Consider the following 14,932-nt stretch of genomic DNA (forward strand, 5'->3'; position numbering starts at 1 on the left):
TGTGGTGTAGGGGGTAGAGTGCTGCACTACGAACCTGACGACCCGAGTTCGATCCCCGCTCATAGCCAACATCGGTGACGAATATTTTAAACCGGTCCGGGGCCTCCCCCTAGAATCGACTTGGCCTTAAATGAGTACCTGATGCAATGTGTAAACATCAGCACTGTGGAGAGACAAAGGCGGCCGGGCGTGGTTGTTGGCCACCCACCACATTCGTGGATTTGTTCCGGCCGTCACCGATGCTCGCGATCGGCACTTGCCCCAGCAGTCTGTCGAAGGCTACACGGAGTATCTTTGTCTTTGCCTGTTTACGTGTCAGCATGTTGAACGTGCATTAACGTGTCTGTGTACGAGTAGCCGCCTGCACAATTCGCCTGCACCTTTGCCTACGTACGGTGAACTTCTTTCGCACCGTACGTAGCCGACCCTTGCTCATCGGAGGTGCGTGCGTATGGTGCCCCGCCTCCTCCTCCCTGCCTGCCTGTTTGTATCTCCGTCCACGCGTACGTATCCTCCGGAGTGCTTGGGTTACATTTGAATGATCTCGGCGAGTCGGTTGAGTTTGTCCTCTCTTCATGTCACTTCGGCCGGAGCGATGTGACGTTAGTAAGAGCTTGCAGACGGACATTCAACCGGCCTGGGATGGAAGTCTAGTCGTAAAAAAAGAAAAATGTAATCCTACCCCCCCCCCATCTCTCTTTTTCTCTCTCCACCCGGTCAAGGTTAGATTTGTATCTCATTAGCTGTACTACCCGGCTTCGCCCGGGACTTGGATTCACCACGCCCGGCCGCCCTTTGTCTCCCCAGTGGCGATGTTCACACAGCAGAGCAGTTACTCGTTTGATGCTGAGTCGACCTAGGGGAGGCGCAAGACCGGTAAAAATAATCGTCACCGGTGGTGGCCGTGAGCGGGAATCGAACTCGGGTCGCCGGGTTCGTAGCGCAGCGTAGCGCGAACCACTACACTACAATGCGTTACGCTTCCACACACACAGACACACACACAGACACATACACAGCGCGCTCACCACTACACTACAATGCGTTACGCTTCCACACACACAGACACACACACAGACACATACACAGCGCGCTCACCACTACACTACAATGCGTTACGCTTCCACACATACACAGACACACACACACAGACACACACACACAGACACACACACATACACACATACACAGACACACACACAGACACACACACAGACAGCGCGCTCACCACTACACTTCAATGCGTTACGCTTCCACACATACACAGACACACACACACAGACACACATACACACACAGACAGACAGACACACACAGACAGCGCGTTAACCACTACACTACAATGCGTTACGCTTCCACATGCGCGGGTCACGTGACAGATTTGACGTCACAGCTCACTTGCCGTGCAAAAAATATCTGCATGATTGAGCTCCCCCCCACCCCCCAAAAAACCACAAGTGTATTTTTATAATTTTTTCATGGTGTACAGTCTGGAAAGTACCCACATGGCAAATTTCAAGTTTGTTGCATGTCGGGAAGTACGCTAAACATTTTGAGCAGACACACACATAATCACAACTTTGCCTTTTATATATATGGAGATTACATGCATCCCAAACCTCCGTGGCAAGGAAGGTCGTGCCTCATGCGAGCGATCCCCTTGCTCGACATTTGCTGAACTCCCAAACACCAGTCTCAAAGGGGCGAACGCCACGGTCGGGCGGTGATTCACCGGTAAAGTGTCGGTAGTGCTGTCATTGCAACCTTCTCCCAAGAAGTCCGGCCAGCGGGGAAGAGTAGGCCAAAGTAGCCTCGAGAGCAGCGATTCTTAACCTCCAATGAGGTACTTGCAACCCCGTTTGGGTCTCAATCGTAAAACAACACTTTTTTTAGTAATGTGAATAATCGCATAGCTTTGATGAAACAAAGTAAGTTGTCCATAATAGATGGGGTTTTTTTGGGGGGCGGTTAGATCGCGTAAATATATAAATGTGTGTCGTTAAACCCGGCACCACCTGACACAGCCAACTAGTAAGGGTTGTCACGTTGGCAGAATTGGCACGTAAACAGAATTGGCCACGTTCTGTTTACGCGACAACCCCTTACTAGTTGGCTGTGTCGGGTGGTGGCGGGTTTTAACGACACAACATTTATATATTTACGCAATCTAACCCAGAACAAAAAAAAAACCTCTTTCGGATGATACTGGTCGCGTGACAAAGTCAGCCGTACTTGCGTTGCCCGTGCCAAATTTCTGTTTTTGATGATTAACCTTAAAAAATATAAAATAATCTTGCCGCGTCTCGCACTCCCCGGGTGTGCGTGCACCCCAGGCGAAGAACCAGCGATGTCGGGAGTGGGTCTCTCGCGAAGGCCCTTCCTGCCGGCGGTGGCATGAGCAAGGGGCAATTGGCAGAGCCGCCACTTTTTTTAAAATTTTACTTTCTTTTCAACGCAGTCGCCCCGAATCATTCCTGTGCTGTTCCCTCGTTTTGTCGCGGCAAAAGGGAAATGCCTGAGGAAGATGTGGAACGTCTTGGTGGGGGGGGGGGGGGGGGGGGGCTGGAGGGAAGGGGCACACCAAAATAGTAGAGGGGGAATTCGCCAGAGAGACGAAGTAACATCGGATGTTATTGAGAGGAGCGTGGGCGGTTCAAGAATATCCGTCGGAGCGCTCAGAACAAAACAAAGAATGCAACAAAAATTAAATCCTCCCCCTGCCCCGCCCCCCCCCGCCATGTGTAGCCTTTAACAGACTGGTGGGGACGAGGAGAAGCTCCGAATGACCGGCTCGGCACACGAGGCGGTGGTGGGTGGTGTGGCGAGCACCTCGCCCGGCCGCCTTTGTCTCTCCGGTTTGCGATGTTTCGCACACCGCACCGGGTGCTCACTTGAGGTCGAGTCGACCTTAGGGAGGGGAGGGGGGCGGGGGGAGGAGGTCCAGGACCGGTTCGGATAATCGTCACCGGTGTTTGCCGTGAGCGGGAATCGAACTCGGGCCGGCGGATTCGTGGCGCAGTGTAGCGCTAACCACAACGCCGCCGCTTAACAAAACACATGCGCGCGGTGCGCGCTGTGGTACAAGGGCACGTACGCGCGCACACACAACACCTCCCGCGTGTATCATGTGAGGATCAGAGGCTGCTTATAGCAGGAGAGGAAACAAATATCCCATTGGCTTCCCTCTGTCGCTCTGTGGGTTGTAAAGATGTTGCAGAGCGAGACGTGGGGGAAGGCTGCTGTTTATATCGCACAGCATCGGTGCGGTCGCGACTGTCGTGTCTGTCCGTGCGACTTCTTCGTGTTCCGTTAGATCCCAGTAAATTATGGCAAAGTTGGGCCAACGTTGAGCGAACGTTGGGCCAAACGTTGAACCAACGTTGGGCCAACGTTTGAGCCAACGTTAGGCCAACGTTGAGCCAACTTTGAGCTATCGTTGGGTCAATGTTGGGCCAACGTTCGGTCAACGTTGAGACAACATTGGGCCAAACATTGAGACAACGTTGAGCCAACGTTGAGCCAAACGTTGAGCCAACGTTTACTTCTTCTCGGTACGGCTGATGCTGATGATGTCGAGCAACAACTGTGATTTTACTTCGAGGCGGATGAACCCAGTGGGTTGCCCCAGGAGTAGCGGAGTGGTGCATCGCTGCTGTGATGATGCCCCCTTTCGTATGGGTCTCTCTGCGAGTCTGTAGGTCTCTATCTGAGTGTATGGGTCATTGTGTGAGTCTGTGGGTCTCTATGCGAGTGTATGGGTTTCGGTGTTAATCTATTGATCTGTTGATGAGTCTACAGGTCCCAGCATGAGTGTATGGGTTTCAGTGTGCATTTATATCTCAGTGCAGGTCTATGGGTCTCTATGTGAATTTCTAGATATTTGTGTGAGTCTATGGGTCTCTATGGGAGTGTATGGGTTTCAGTGTGCATATATATCTCAGTGCAAGTCTATGGGTCTCTATGTGAATTTCTATATCTCTGTGTGAGTCTATGGGTCTCTATGGGAGTGTATGGGTTTCAGTGTGCATATATATCTAAGTGCAAGTCTATGGGTCTCTATGTGAATTTCTAGATCTCTGTGTGAGTCTATGGGTCTCTATGGGAGTGTATGGGGTTCATTGTGAATCTATAGATATCTGTGCGAGTCTATGCGTCTCTACGCGATCGTCTAGGTCTCAGTGGGAAACTATAGAACTCTATGTTAATCAATGGGTCTCAATGCGAGTCTATGGGTGTCGGTGTGAATCTATAGATCTGTCTCCTTGTTTGTATAGCTGATGTTGATGCAGAGCGACTGCTGTGATTTTTCCATCGAGGTGGTTGATGAGCCAACTGATTGCATCAGGAGTAGCGGAGTGTTGAAAATTCGCCGCTCTGACGATGCCCCTCTCCTCCCCCCTCCTCCTCCCCCCTTCTCCTCCCCCCTTCTCCTCCCCCCTCCTCCTCCATGTCTGTGAACCGGGCGTTGAGTCGTTATCTGTTCCGTGTTTTTTTTTTCTGGAGTGGGTGACCTTCCGTGGTCCCCCGGAATATTTTGTAATTTTTCCATTTGTGCGTCAACAAATCCATGGTCTGCGTGCGGATGCCGTTTGAGGGCTGGTGCTTACCATTGGCTTCGCGGACGATCGAAGCCAGGGGTCTGTGGAATGTTGCACGTCGTGGATAAAGCCCTGCCCTATTTCTGCACCGTTGCACCCACAGTGGGCTGTAGCTTCGGAAGTTCCCGTGGCTGACGGCGACGATGCTTGAGCGGAGGAGCCCCGTTTGGCGGCGCTTGCTGCGTGAAACGGCAGCGCGTCCGTAATTAGCACAGGTCGCCTGTCGCCCACTGGGTTTATTAAATTCTGTCGCGAGGGTGGTTTTTGTTGTTGTTTTAAAGACGCCTTTAAAAAAAAAGATAAAATTCAACAAGTTTAAAAATAATCTCACCCCATGGGGTCAGCTTGACCCTTACCAGTCACACCTCTACCCACGCCCGGCCTTTCCTGAGTAAGTGAGGTCCATTGTGCGGCCGCGCGTGTGTCATCGTAGTCAAGTGGAGCGGTGGCGGAGCTGTTAGCGCTACGCCGAGCTACGAACCCCGGGGACCAGAGTTCGATTAATGCTCACGGCCGGCACCAGCGATGATTCTCTGAACCGGTACCTGCGCCTTCCCTTGGGTCGACTCAGCCTCAAATGAGTTACCCGGTGCAATGTGTAAATATCGCCACAAGGGGAGACAAAGGTGGCCGGGCGTGGTGCTGGCCACCCACCCCCTCGTGTGCCGTGCCGGCCTTCATAGGTGCTGCTCGCTAACGGGGTGGGGGTGGCCAGCACCACGCCCGGCCGCCTTTGTCTCTCCGGTGGCGATGTTTACACACCGCACCCAGGTACTCATTTCAGGACCGGTTCAGATATTAATCACTGATGTTGACCGTGAGCGGGAATCAAATTCGGGCGGCCGGGTTTCGTAGCACACTGCGCTAACCGTACACACGCACACGCGTGTACGTGCAAGTACACACAGCAACTGGCATTCACCATTCAGTGCCGGTGACATCACCGCAGTGCTTGTGCCAGGCGAACTACACTTTGACGCTTGGTCACGTGGTGGCTGGGCATGCCGAGCTACGAGACACAGCCCCACGCATCATCATCATCCTGGCCGATGTGAAGATCTGTGCGAGCTCCTAGCACAGTCCAGTCCGGCGAAATCCAGGACGGGATCTGTAGGTTAGGCCAGTGCAGTACGATTAAAGTCCACGGAGGTGTTCCTTGCTGAAGGGCGCCCACGTTTATCAAACGTAGAAAAGACAGGGGGGTTTATTGTTCCTGAAAAGATCTGGCTCGCACGAAGACAAAGGAATATGTCATCCTCCTTCATATCCTTTACAGCCTATTGCAGTGTCGTTTGTGAGCTTCTTATTGAGCGGGGGGGGGGGTGGGGGGGTATGGTGCACGAGGAGAGGAACATGACTGGCCGCCATTGTATTCACAGCGGTGATGTTTACACAGTGGCACTCATTTAAGGCTGAGTCGACCTTGGGCACCGTTCTTCATCGCAAGGCCCCACGGGACACCGGTGGCCTTTAGTGCGGCCCCCTGACGTGCGCCCCCCCCCCACCCCCGCCCCCCCCCCGTGACAATACACAAATGGTGACAACTCCCCCCATCATCATCATCGTGCTGCTGTCAAACCCCCAAATGTGTGGCGGCGCCCTCACAACTCATGATGTCTTGTCGGCGAAAGTGCCACCCCCCCCTCCCGCACCCCCCCTCTGAAAATGAGTGAAGGACGCTGGCGTCGTTGGGTTCAAGTCCGGGACCGGGTTCAGCTCTTCGACGCCGATGTTGTCTGTGAGCGGGAATCGAACTAGGCAGCCCGGGTTCGTAGCGTAGCCCTACAAAATAAAAAAAATATCGCCCCCCCCCCCCCGTATAGCTTTAACATACTTCCGGGGCAAAGTGCCGTGAGCGAGCGGCACGCTCGTGAGCAACACGCTCGTGAGCAACCGCACCACGTGCTCGCCGGTCTGGCTGGCTGTGCGGTTGGGCCGGACGGCCGCGGTCGGTCCGAGTTGCCCGGTTGACGAGCGGCGACCTCATCAGTACGTGACCCCCTCCCCCCTCCCCCCTCCCCCCTCCTCCCTCCCCCCACGTGTCCCCACTGCCCCTCTGTGGTCACGCAGATGAGATCATGGAGGCGGAGTGCAGGGAGCTGCGGGCTCGCGACCTGAAGGCGCTCCTGGAGCAAGGGCCTGCCGTGCTCACAGGTGAGTGGTGGTGGTCGTGGGGGGGGGGGCTGGAGGGGGCGAGGGGGGGGGGCGTGGCGGTGGGGTGGCCCAAAGTGTCTACAGGTGCTCGTTCTCAGGCTGTGCTCGATGTGCCCGGAGGGGTTGTGAATTTAAAACGTTTTTATTTATTTTATCAGGCGTAAGGCCCACTTGAGCTACGTAGCTCTTTTTGAGAAGCAACTTGGCTCTCACAAACGGTAGCCCGACGAAAGTGGCTTGTCGCGTGGAAATGCATCGCAGCCAAATGATCTAAAGCGCACGTTGATTCTAAATGTGGAGGGGAAAAACCGGAGGACCCGGAGGAAAAAAATAAATTCCACGCGACGTCATAGACTCCAAATATACAGGCGTCGGGAGTCGGGATCTGACCCACGACCTCCTGCGTACGAGGCGAGGGAGGTAACATTTGACTGCAGGCTTCCCCCGTGCCATGCTGGCCAGGGGAGTTGTTTGGCCGAACTTCGCAACGCCAGTCGGTGAGGGTTGGTGGAAGGTGGCCCGGGAACACTTCCGATGCTCCGCAGATCTTTACCCGCGAGTAAACGCAGATTGAACACAGGCCGTGGATAATATTAGTTTCAGTGAATCCATACACACAGTACGGATGCATTATTTACAGGCAGTTTACCCGACTTACGAACATCCGCACACTTACGAACGAACGTCCGTAATATGTATATTTTTTTACGATCCGACTTGCGAACTGGCGCTCATGGACCGAATCGCGTAACTGTTTTGTTTAGTTGAGCGATCTTCCGCGTGATGCAATGAGTCACAGCGTCCGGCTGGGTGTTTTTTTTTTTCTCTGTTTCATGGCAAGATTGAGAAATCGACATTGCGCTTCTTGTCTGTCCGCATAGGACCGCATCTGTAAGTGCAATACGGAAATGAATATTTCGGTGTTGCATATGATCTGGACAAGGGGGAAAAAAAACATGTTTGGCAATCGGTTTCAGGATGACAATTCTGCGTGGCCGTGTGCGCTCTTGGTCTTCGCTTTCTGATGCGCAGGCAAAAACAATAAAAAAAAAACCACCGAAACGTCTCAAGCCTGAGGAACCAACGGTCGTGATTTTGACCGCCTTGATGGGCGGCGGCAATTTCGAGAGCGATCGACGCCGTGCCGGGCAAAAATTGTCACACCGTCGCGTGCGCATCGGAATCGAAGCGAAAACAACATACCACAGATGACCCGGCTCACACCTCACCTCTCTACGCTTTGCTTTTGAACCTCCGATTGGTCTAAAACAGGGGCGGGTGACGCTTTCGTTGCCGAGAGCGCAGTAGGACTTTCCAGTGCCCTTCTTGTCGGGCGACCGCAGATTATCACGCACACACACACACACACGTCTCTGCCACGTCCGTCACGGCAAAAGGCCATTGCGGTGAGAGACATTAGTGAGCGTGCTAAAATTAGATCGCGCAATGTTGATGCCACGTTGAAAATATTGCCCCTCCTGGTGCCCGACCAGTTGCTGCTGTATGCCTGCTGCGGGCGATGGATACGGTTGTGGGCGGGCCGCTTTCGAAGTGGTAGTAGGTAAAGGTCCGTCCGTCACCTGTTCCTGGTTTTTTCTCTGGATGGTCCTCGATGTAGAGGCTGCTGTCGTGGGAATTTGGAAGAGTTTCCCGAGACGTTAAGCGTGCCGTTTTTTTTGTCGGTCGCGTAATGATTCACCACTCAAGCTTACGCATTCACACGTAGTTACCACCTCGTCCGGTATCGTGAGATCTTCTTCTTCTTGTGATATGTCCCAGCATTTTGTACCGCAGAGGTGCCAACCCGAGTGGTAGGCCTCATGTGGCAATGGCCGGCTTGGCCGGCACCGTGGTGGCAAGATGTTAACTCCTTCGCCTGGTGTGCAGGAGGTCGTGGGTTCGATCCCGATCCTGATGCCTGTTGTATATTTGTAGTTTGTTCTCCCCATGGTTGTCTGGATTTTTCTCCAGGTCCTTCGGTTTTTCCCTCCCTCCACATTTAGAGTATTTGGCTCCTATAAATTTCCACTTCGTTGAGCTCTCATTTGTAATGGCCAGGCCACTTCTGAAAAAGGGCTACATAGCTCAGCGGGCATTACCTGGTAAAATTTAAAATAGTTTAGTTTTAATTTGAAATGAAACCTTGGGTAATATCTGGTCCATGAGAAAGTAGGCGCCTCAACTGTGGTCATGGACGTGACACGTATCGCAGAGTAAAAACATGAAAATTGAAGTGTAAATGGGAAAATGTTTGGGATGATTTATATTAAATGGTTTGTGACAAGTGTATTTATGCTGCAAATTCCTTTAACAGTAAAAGATGTTTTTTTTATCGTACATTGATGACATTGAAAATGGAAATGAGCGCAGCGTAATTGTTCCGAAAAAATTTCAATTTTTGAGTAAAATGAGAAGTAAAAAATAGTTCCTGCTCTTACTTCCAGAACATTACAACAAGGGACGTGCGTTTTTTCAGGGCGTTTGAGCAAATCGCGATGGGAGAACTTTAATAATAAGGATGGGCGATTGAAGAGGAGATGAGCTCAGTGAATGCATCTCTTCATGACGGTTTAGCTAAAGACGCAGATGATGTCACCCAACATTTTGTCAAGCAACGGATACAAGTTTTATGGGTTTTTCCACTCAGCGTTATTACATCTGTGTGGAATAACTGTAGATTTAGGAGAAGGGGAGTAGAGTGAGATGAGAGGAGGGAGGTAGGAGAGAGCGTGGAGGGGAGTAGAGTGAGATGAGAGGGGAGAGGTAGGAAAGTGAGTGGAGGGGAGTAGAGTGAGATGAGAGGGGAGAGGTAGGAGAGTGAGTGGAGGGGAGTAGAGTGAGATGAGAGGGGAGAGGTAGGAGAGTGCGTGGAGGGGAGTAGAGTGAGATGAGAGGGGAGAGGTAGGAGAGTGCGTGGAGGGGAGTAGAGTGAGATGAGAGGGCAGAGGTAGGAGAGTGTGTGGAGCGGAGTAGAGTGAGATTAGAGGAGAGAGGTAGGCAGGGGCAATTCCATGTGAAACACTGCAGTCAGTGACTGCGATCTTGAAATTGCTCGGTGTGGGTTGGGATGGGGGGGGGGGGGATTGGGAGCCAGTGGAGCTCTCCGGCTATTGGGCTGATGCGTTCTAATTTACGTGTTTGGATGCGCTCGCATCGGGAGTCTCCACCTCTAACCCCCTGGGGCAATCAGGCAGTCTGTGGCCGGGCACGGTTGCGGCGCTGCGGTGGGGGAGATGTTAATTACTTCGACTGGTATACAGGAGTTCGTGGGTTCGATCCCGACCCTGACGCCTGCTTTATATTTGGAGTTTGCGTGTCTCTTTCTCTCCCCGTGGTCACGTGGATTATTTCTCCGGGTCCTCCGGGTTTTCCCTCCCAAATTTAGAATCAACGTGCGTTTAGAGTATTTGGCTGCTATACATTTCCACGTGATAAGCCACTTCGCTGGGCTAGCATTTGTGATGGCCAGGTCGCTTCTGAAAAAGAGCTATACAGCTCAGTGGCCCTTACCTGCTAAAATCTAAAAGTAAAAAAAATAGTTTTTAGACTCACTGGCGAGAGCTCGCAAGGGGAGTGCTTGCAAAAGGGTTAAACCCTCCTGTGATTCCCATGCCGTGCATGACCTTTCTTGACCTCTCTTTAGAGGCCTGCTGCCTGAAAGAAAAAGCATAATTTCTAAGGGGGCCAACGCTCGTTTAATTATTCACGCTGTGTACAAAGCTCACTTGCCAGCCACGGTTAGGATCGTGGCCTATTTTTTTCCCGGAGTTGCCCGTTTGCCTCCAGAAACAGATGTCTTTCTGGCATGTCGGTATTTAACAACAAGAAAAAAATGCTTTAAATAACTGTCAAATGTATCGGATGATGATGGTGGTGGTGGTGGTGATGATGACCGTGATGTGAATAATCAGGCGAGTAACCGTTGAGTGTGCAGGCAGTGCAACTGCAACAGGGCCCAAAGAGGGAAAATTTGATGGGGGGGGGGTTTGAAGGGGGGGGTTGGAGTGGGGGGCGCATGGGGAGGGGGGAGGAAGGGGTGGTGCCCATATCTTTCCCACCCATGTTGGACATCTGCGAAAAAAAGAGCTTCATAGCTCATCGGAGTCTTCCTGCAGTCTAAGCGAAGATTCTAATTGAATGTAATTTTTTTATAACCTGTATCAGTTTTGCCACCTGCGGCTGAGGATGGCGCCGCCGTGATAGCAACGCCAACGGACTTGGCGGTCCCGAGATGTCCCGAGCATCTTGGTGAAGCGCCCACCGCGGGAGTGTGTTGTGCGAAGCGCGCCGCCGGTCGTGTGTTCTTTTGCTGACGTTGCTCCTCCGATTTGAAACCTCGAGCGCCCAGACCCTCTCTCTCTCTCTCGGCTGGTATACAACGTCACTGTTCACGATGGATGTCTCGTGTGTTTTTTTCTGCTTTTGACCGTCACGGCGTGCTTGGAGCCGACGCCGTTGTGAATGTTTCACGGAACAGATCGGGCAGCTTCCCCCGTTATTTGGTCACGGCCTCCGAGGCCTTGTTCACGCTTGAAGTTTTATGCGTACGGACATTCCGCGGTGTTGAGTTGCAACCTTTTTCTCAATTTTTACGGCCTACGACCGACAGCACCTGGACCCGCGGTCCCCAAATCTCGCCAGAACTCGGCGGCGAGCTTAAGCGCGGGGGCCTTGAGCCCGGACATCGCTTGGAGTGGGCGACGACCGTCGTGCCTGCCAGGGCGTCGCGGGGCAGCCGCGGTTACCGCGTTGTGGGCATACAAACAAACAACAACAACCGCCATTCGCCACCAAGTGGCGGTGACGTCACCACGACGCTCGTGCCAGGCCATGTGCACCCTGAGGCCACGTGAAGTGTCGAACGCCCGCGGGCAGGAGGTCACGGGGCAGACCCAGGTGCCACGGGTCGACTGACTGAGATGACTGGCTGGTGCACCACCTGTGCCCCCTACTGTGCCAAACACACACACAAACACACACGAACGCACACACACACGAACGCACGCACACACACGAACGCACATATACACACACAAACGCACACACACACAAACACACACACACGAACGCACACACACACGAACGCACACACACACGAACGCACGCACACACACACGAACGCACGCACACACACACGAACGCACATACACACACACAAACGCACACACACACACGCGCACGGGAGGCATACGTTATTCAACCGGCGTGCTGCAGGTGCCCATTGGGATCGGGGCGCGTGGCAGCACGGTCAGGTCGAGGGGGTGGTGCACGAGAGGGAGCGGGGTGGGTGGGAAAAGCTTGGCGTGCAAGGTTGGAGATAAAAATAATCGTCTGTGTACAAGCAGGCTCGCCCGTGGCAACACAAAGAGAAGAGCGGGTGTGCGTGATCGTCGTCGTCGTCGTCGTCGGCCACGGTCAATCCGCTGCTGGATGGAGGTGGCCGTAAGCCGTTGCTCGCGATGTTCACGACACCTCGTCCTCGTTTTGCGTACGCGCGGCGTTGAGTACCGACGTGGAAGCGATATCCCGGCGATGTTTCTGTCGCGTAGGGTTTGTCACTTGTGCTGCGCTCTCAACCTGGAGAGAATCTGCCCCGAGACATTAAATTCTTTTCTCCACAATGGAGGTTTCTTTTTGGGTTCGATGGCGTGATTATATGATTGTTGTGTCGTTCAAACCCGCCACCATCACCCGACAAGGCCAATTAGTAAGGTTTGTCGCCTAAACAAAACGTGCCAATTCGCTATGATTTCAGCGCACCGGTTGTGTGTTGGCACGGTGAACCCACAACACTTACAATTTGAGTACCGTGACGCTTTGCCGGTGATGACAACCAGTCTCATCAGGCGACAGCCAGAGCTGACGAAGTTCAACATACACACGTGCACACAAGCACGCAATATTATTGTAGACCAGACCCGAAAGCACAAGTGCAGTGGAGGCGGAGCGACGATATCAGTTCGCGCGCGGTGCGGCGGCGGAGCGAGATCGATCGCAGCATCGCTAACCGTCAACAATGGAGACGGCCCGTCATCTAGCAGTGGACGGACCGTGGCTGATGATGCTGCTGCTGTTGATGATTTAATTCATCATCATCGGCTGAGCTGAGCGGAGCGTTGTGCAGCGGCGGGTGAGAGGCTGCCCCGCTGTCCTGTCCCATGAGAGAGAGGGAGAGAAGGAACAGGCCTTCCGTGTTTGACATCGCGCGCATTGTTGCATCTCGTGAAGGCGATACGCAGGCTGCCCCGCAGCAGGGCCCGGAGGCGAATGGGCGCACCGCGCGCTCCGTGTGCGTTCGCCTCCCCGCCGCTCGCGAACTCTGGGCAATTCCACGCCGCGCTCGTGACGCGCAAAGAGAGGCGCTTGCCGCAAACGAACCGCCACAGTGGCATCGCCGTCGTCGCGCGAACTCCGTTTCATCCCCGCAGCAGCGGCGACAGCGACAGCGGCGGCGGCGGCTTTTGGCTCGGCCGTCGAACAAAGGCGACGGCGGTCGCCGCGTCGAGCGGCGCTTTCGGACGCGCGTCTGCGGCCGTCTGGAACGCTCTCTTCCTTCCGGTGTTCGGAAGGCCGCTGGGAGCAATGCGCTTTTAACATCACCCGGATTGAAAATAATTTCTTGAGAGCTGCTTTTTGCGTTTAGCTTGTTGTCCTTCCCCCGCGCCTCCGATTGAGCACGGCTGGCTACGCACGGCGCGAAAGGAGTTCAACGCATATGCACAGTACGTACTTTCTTGTTGTTCACGATGTACACGAGCGTACGTCTCCAGTATTGCACCGCGTCGTTGTGTCACCCCGCTGCTGGGTGAGGGCCCTCCCCGCGCCGTGCGGATCATTGGGGCTTGTTCGAGCGCCAATGTGCTTCACGACGCCGCTCAATTCGGCTGTTGCTGAACATGGGCAGCATCTACACGGCAGCGCAGAAAAGTACAGTGCAACAATGGATCGTGTCCTCTGTTGCACGCAGCCCCACAGCAGCAGCCTGTGCTAGGACACCGATGCCAGTGGCACTGTGGGTGGTTACCCATCCTGTAGGGAGCGGTTAGCGCTACGCAGCGCTACGAACCTGGCGACACGAGTTCGATTCCCGCTCACGGCCAACATCAGTGGCGATTATCTGAACCAGTCCTGCGCCTCCCCTACGTCGACTCAGCCTCAAATGAGTCCATGGCGCGGTGTCTAAACATCGCCACTGGGGGAGACAAAGGTGGTCGGGCATGGTGCTGGCCATCCACCCACCCCCTCGTGTGCCATTCCGGCCTTCATAGGTTCTGCTCGCGAACAGCACTTGCCCCAACAGCCTGTTCAGGCCGTACGGGGGATCTTTGGTTACCCATCCAAGCGCGATCCAGGCTCAAATCCCGCTTAGCATGTGAGATCTGGCGAGATCGGGCACTGCCAGGGCTACCGTGGCGCGGGCTGCTGACGGCCGCGCGGCGACGTCCACCGGACCGCACCGCACCGCACTTCTACGCTCCCCCGACCCGTGCTGACCAACCTGGCGAGGCGGCTCAGTACGGTTGAATAGCCCCCCGCGGACCCCCGCGAGGTTCGCGGGGAAAGGGCCCTCATCCAGCAGCTGATTGGGCAGAAGGGCGGCGGGCACGTCGTCCGCGTGATGTATTTCATGCGTTAATGGATCTCGCGTGGCCCCAGGGTCACCTTGACCTTTTAAGGAATTGGGCGCCCTAGGTCTTGGAACACCCGCGTCGTTTCTGAGTGTAAGACAAAAAAAAGGTGGGTGGTGGGGGGGGGTATTGATTGATCGTTAATTAGCTAAGCGAGGAAGGCCGTTTCTCCGCCCGTTACGTAATTGACTTTTTCCGCGGAGTGCAAATTTGTCCGCTGGATTGCCGGTCGCCGGTGAGATCCACACGCATTGGGTGGCCTTAAATCAAGCGGCGGATAGAGAACGGACGCATTTGGGCCTTTAAAAACAATTGGCCGTTGACGTCGACAAACATCATCGTCGTCAGCCAAGGTCAATGCACTGCTGGATGAAGGCCTCTCCAAGCCCATCGCCCAGCCTCACTCTCCCGACAACGCGACGACTGCCGCCAAAGCTGCCACCTGCACACGAGCCGATTTCATCTCTCTCGTCTCCTCGGTGGAATTCACATATTGCGGCATTCATTTCGGGGGCTGCAGTATATATTTTATCACTATTATAGAACTAGGGG

The 14,932-nt window shown here is 54.0% G+C and overlaps 1 protein-coding gene across 6 annotated transcripts in view; it reads left to right on the plus strand.

The window, feature by feature from the left end:
• The window catches only part of LOC116956269 (guanine nucleotide exchange factor DBS-like), a 154,488-nt gene that overhangs the window by 75,638 nt on the left and 63,918 nt on the right, over positions 1-14,932 (plus strand). For all 6 annotated transcript variants that reach the window (XM_032977726.2, XM_032977728.2, XM_032977731.2 and 3 more), the window contains one exon: positions 6,669-6,752. In XM_032977726.2, coding sequence (XP_032833617.2) covers positions 6,669-6,752 — 84 coding nt within the window. The remainder of the gene's footprint in view (positions 1-6,668; positions 6,753-14,932) is intronic.

Source organism: Petromyzon marinus, chromosome 64 (genome assembly GCF_048934315.1).
Source record: "Petromyzon marinus isolate PM22_M1 ecotype Great Lakes invasive population chromosome 64, UKy_Petmar_22M1.pri1.0, whole genome shotgun sequence".
NCBI classification, from domain to species: Eukaryota; Metazoa; Chordata; class Hyperoartia; order Petromyzontiformes; family Petromyzontidae; genus Petromyzon; species Petromyzon marinus.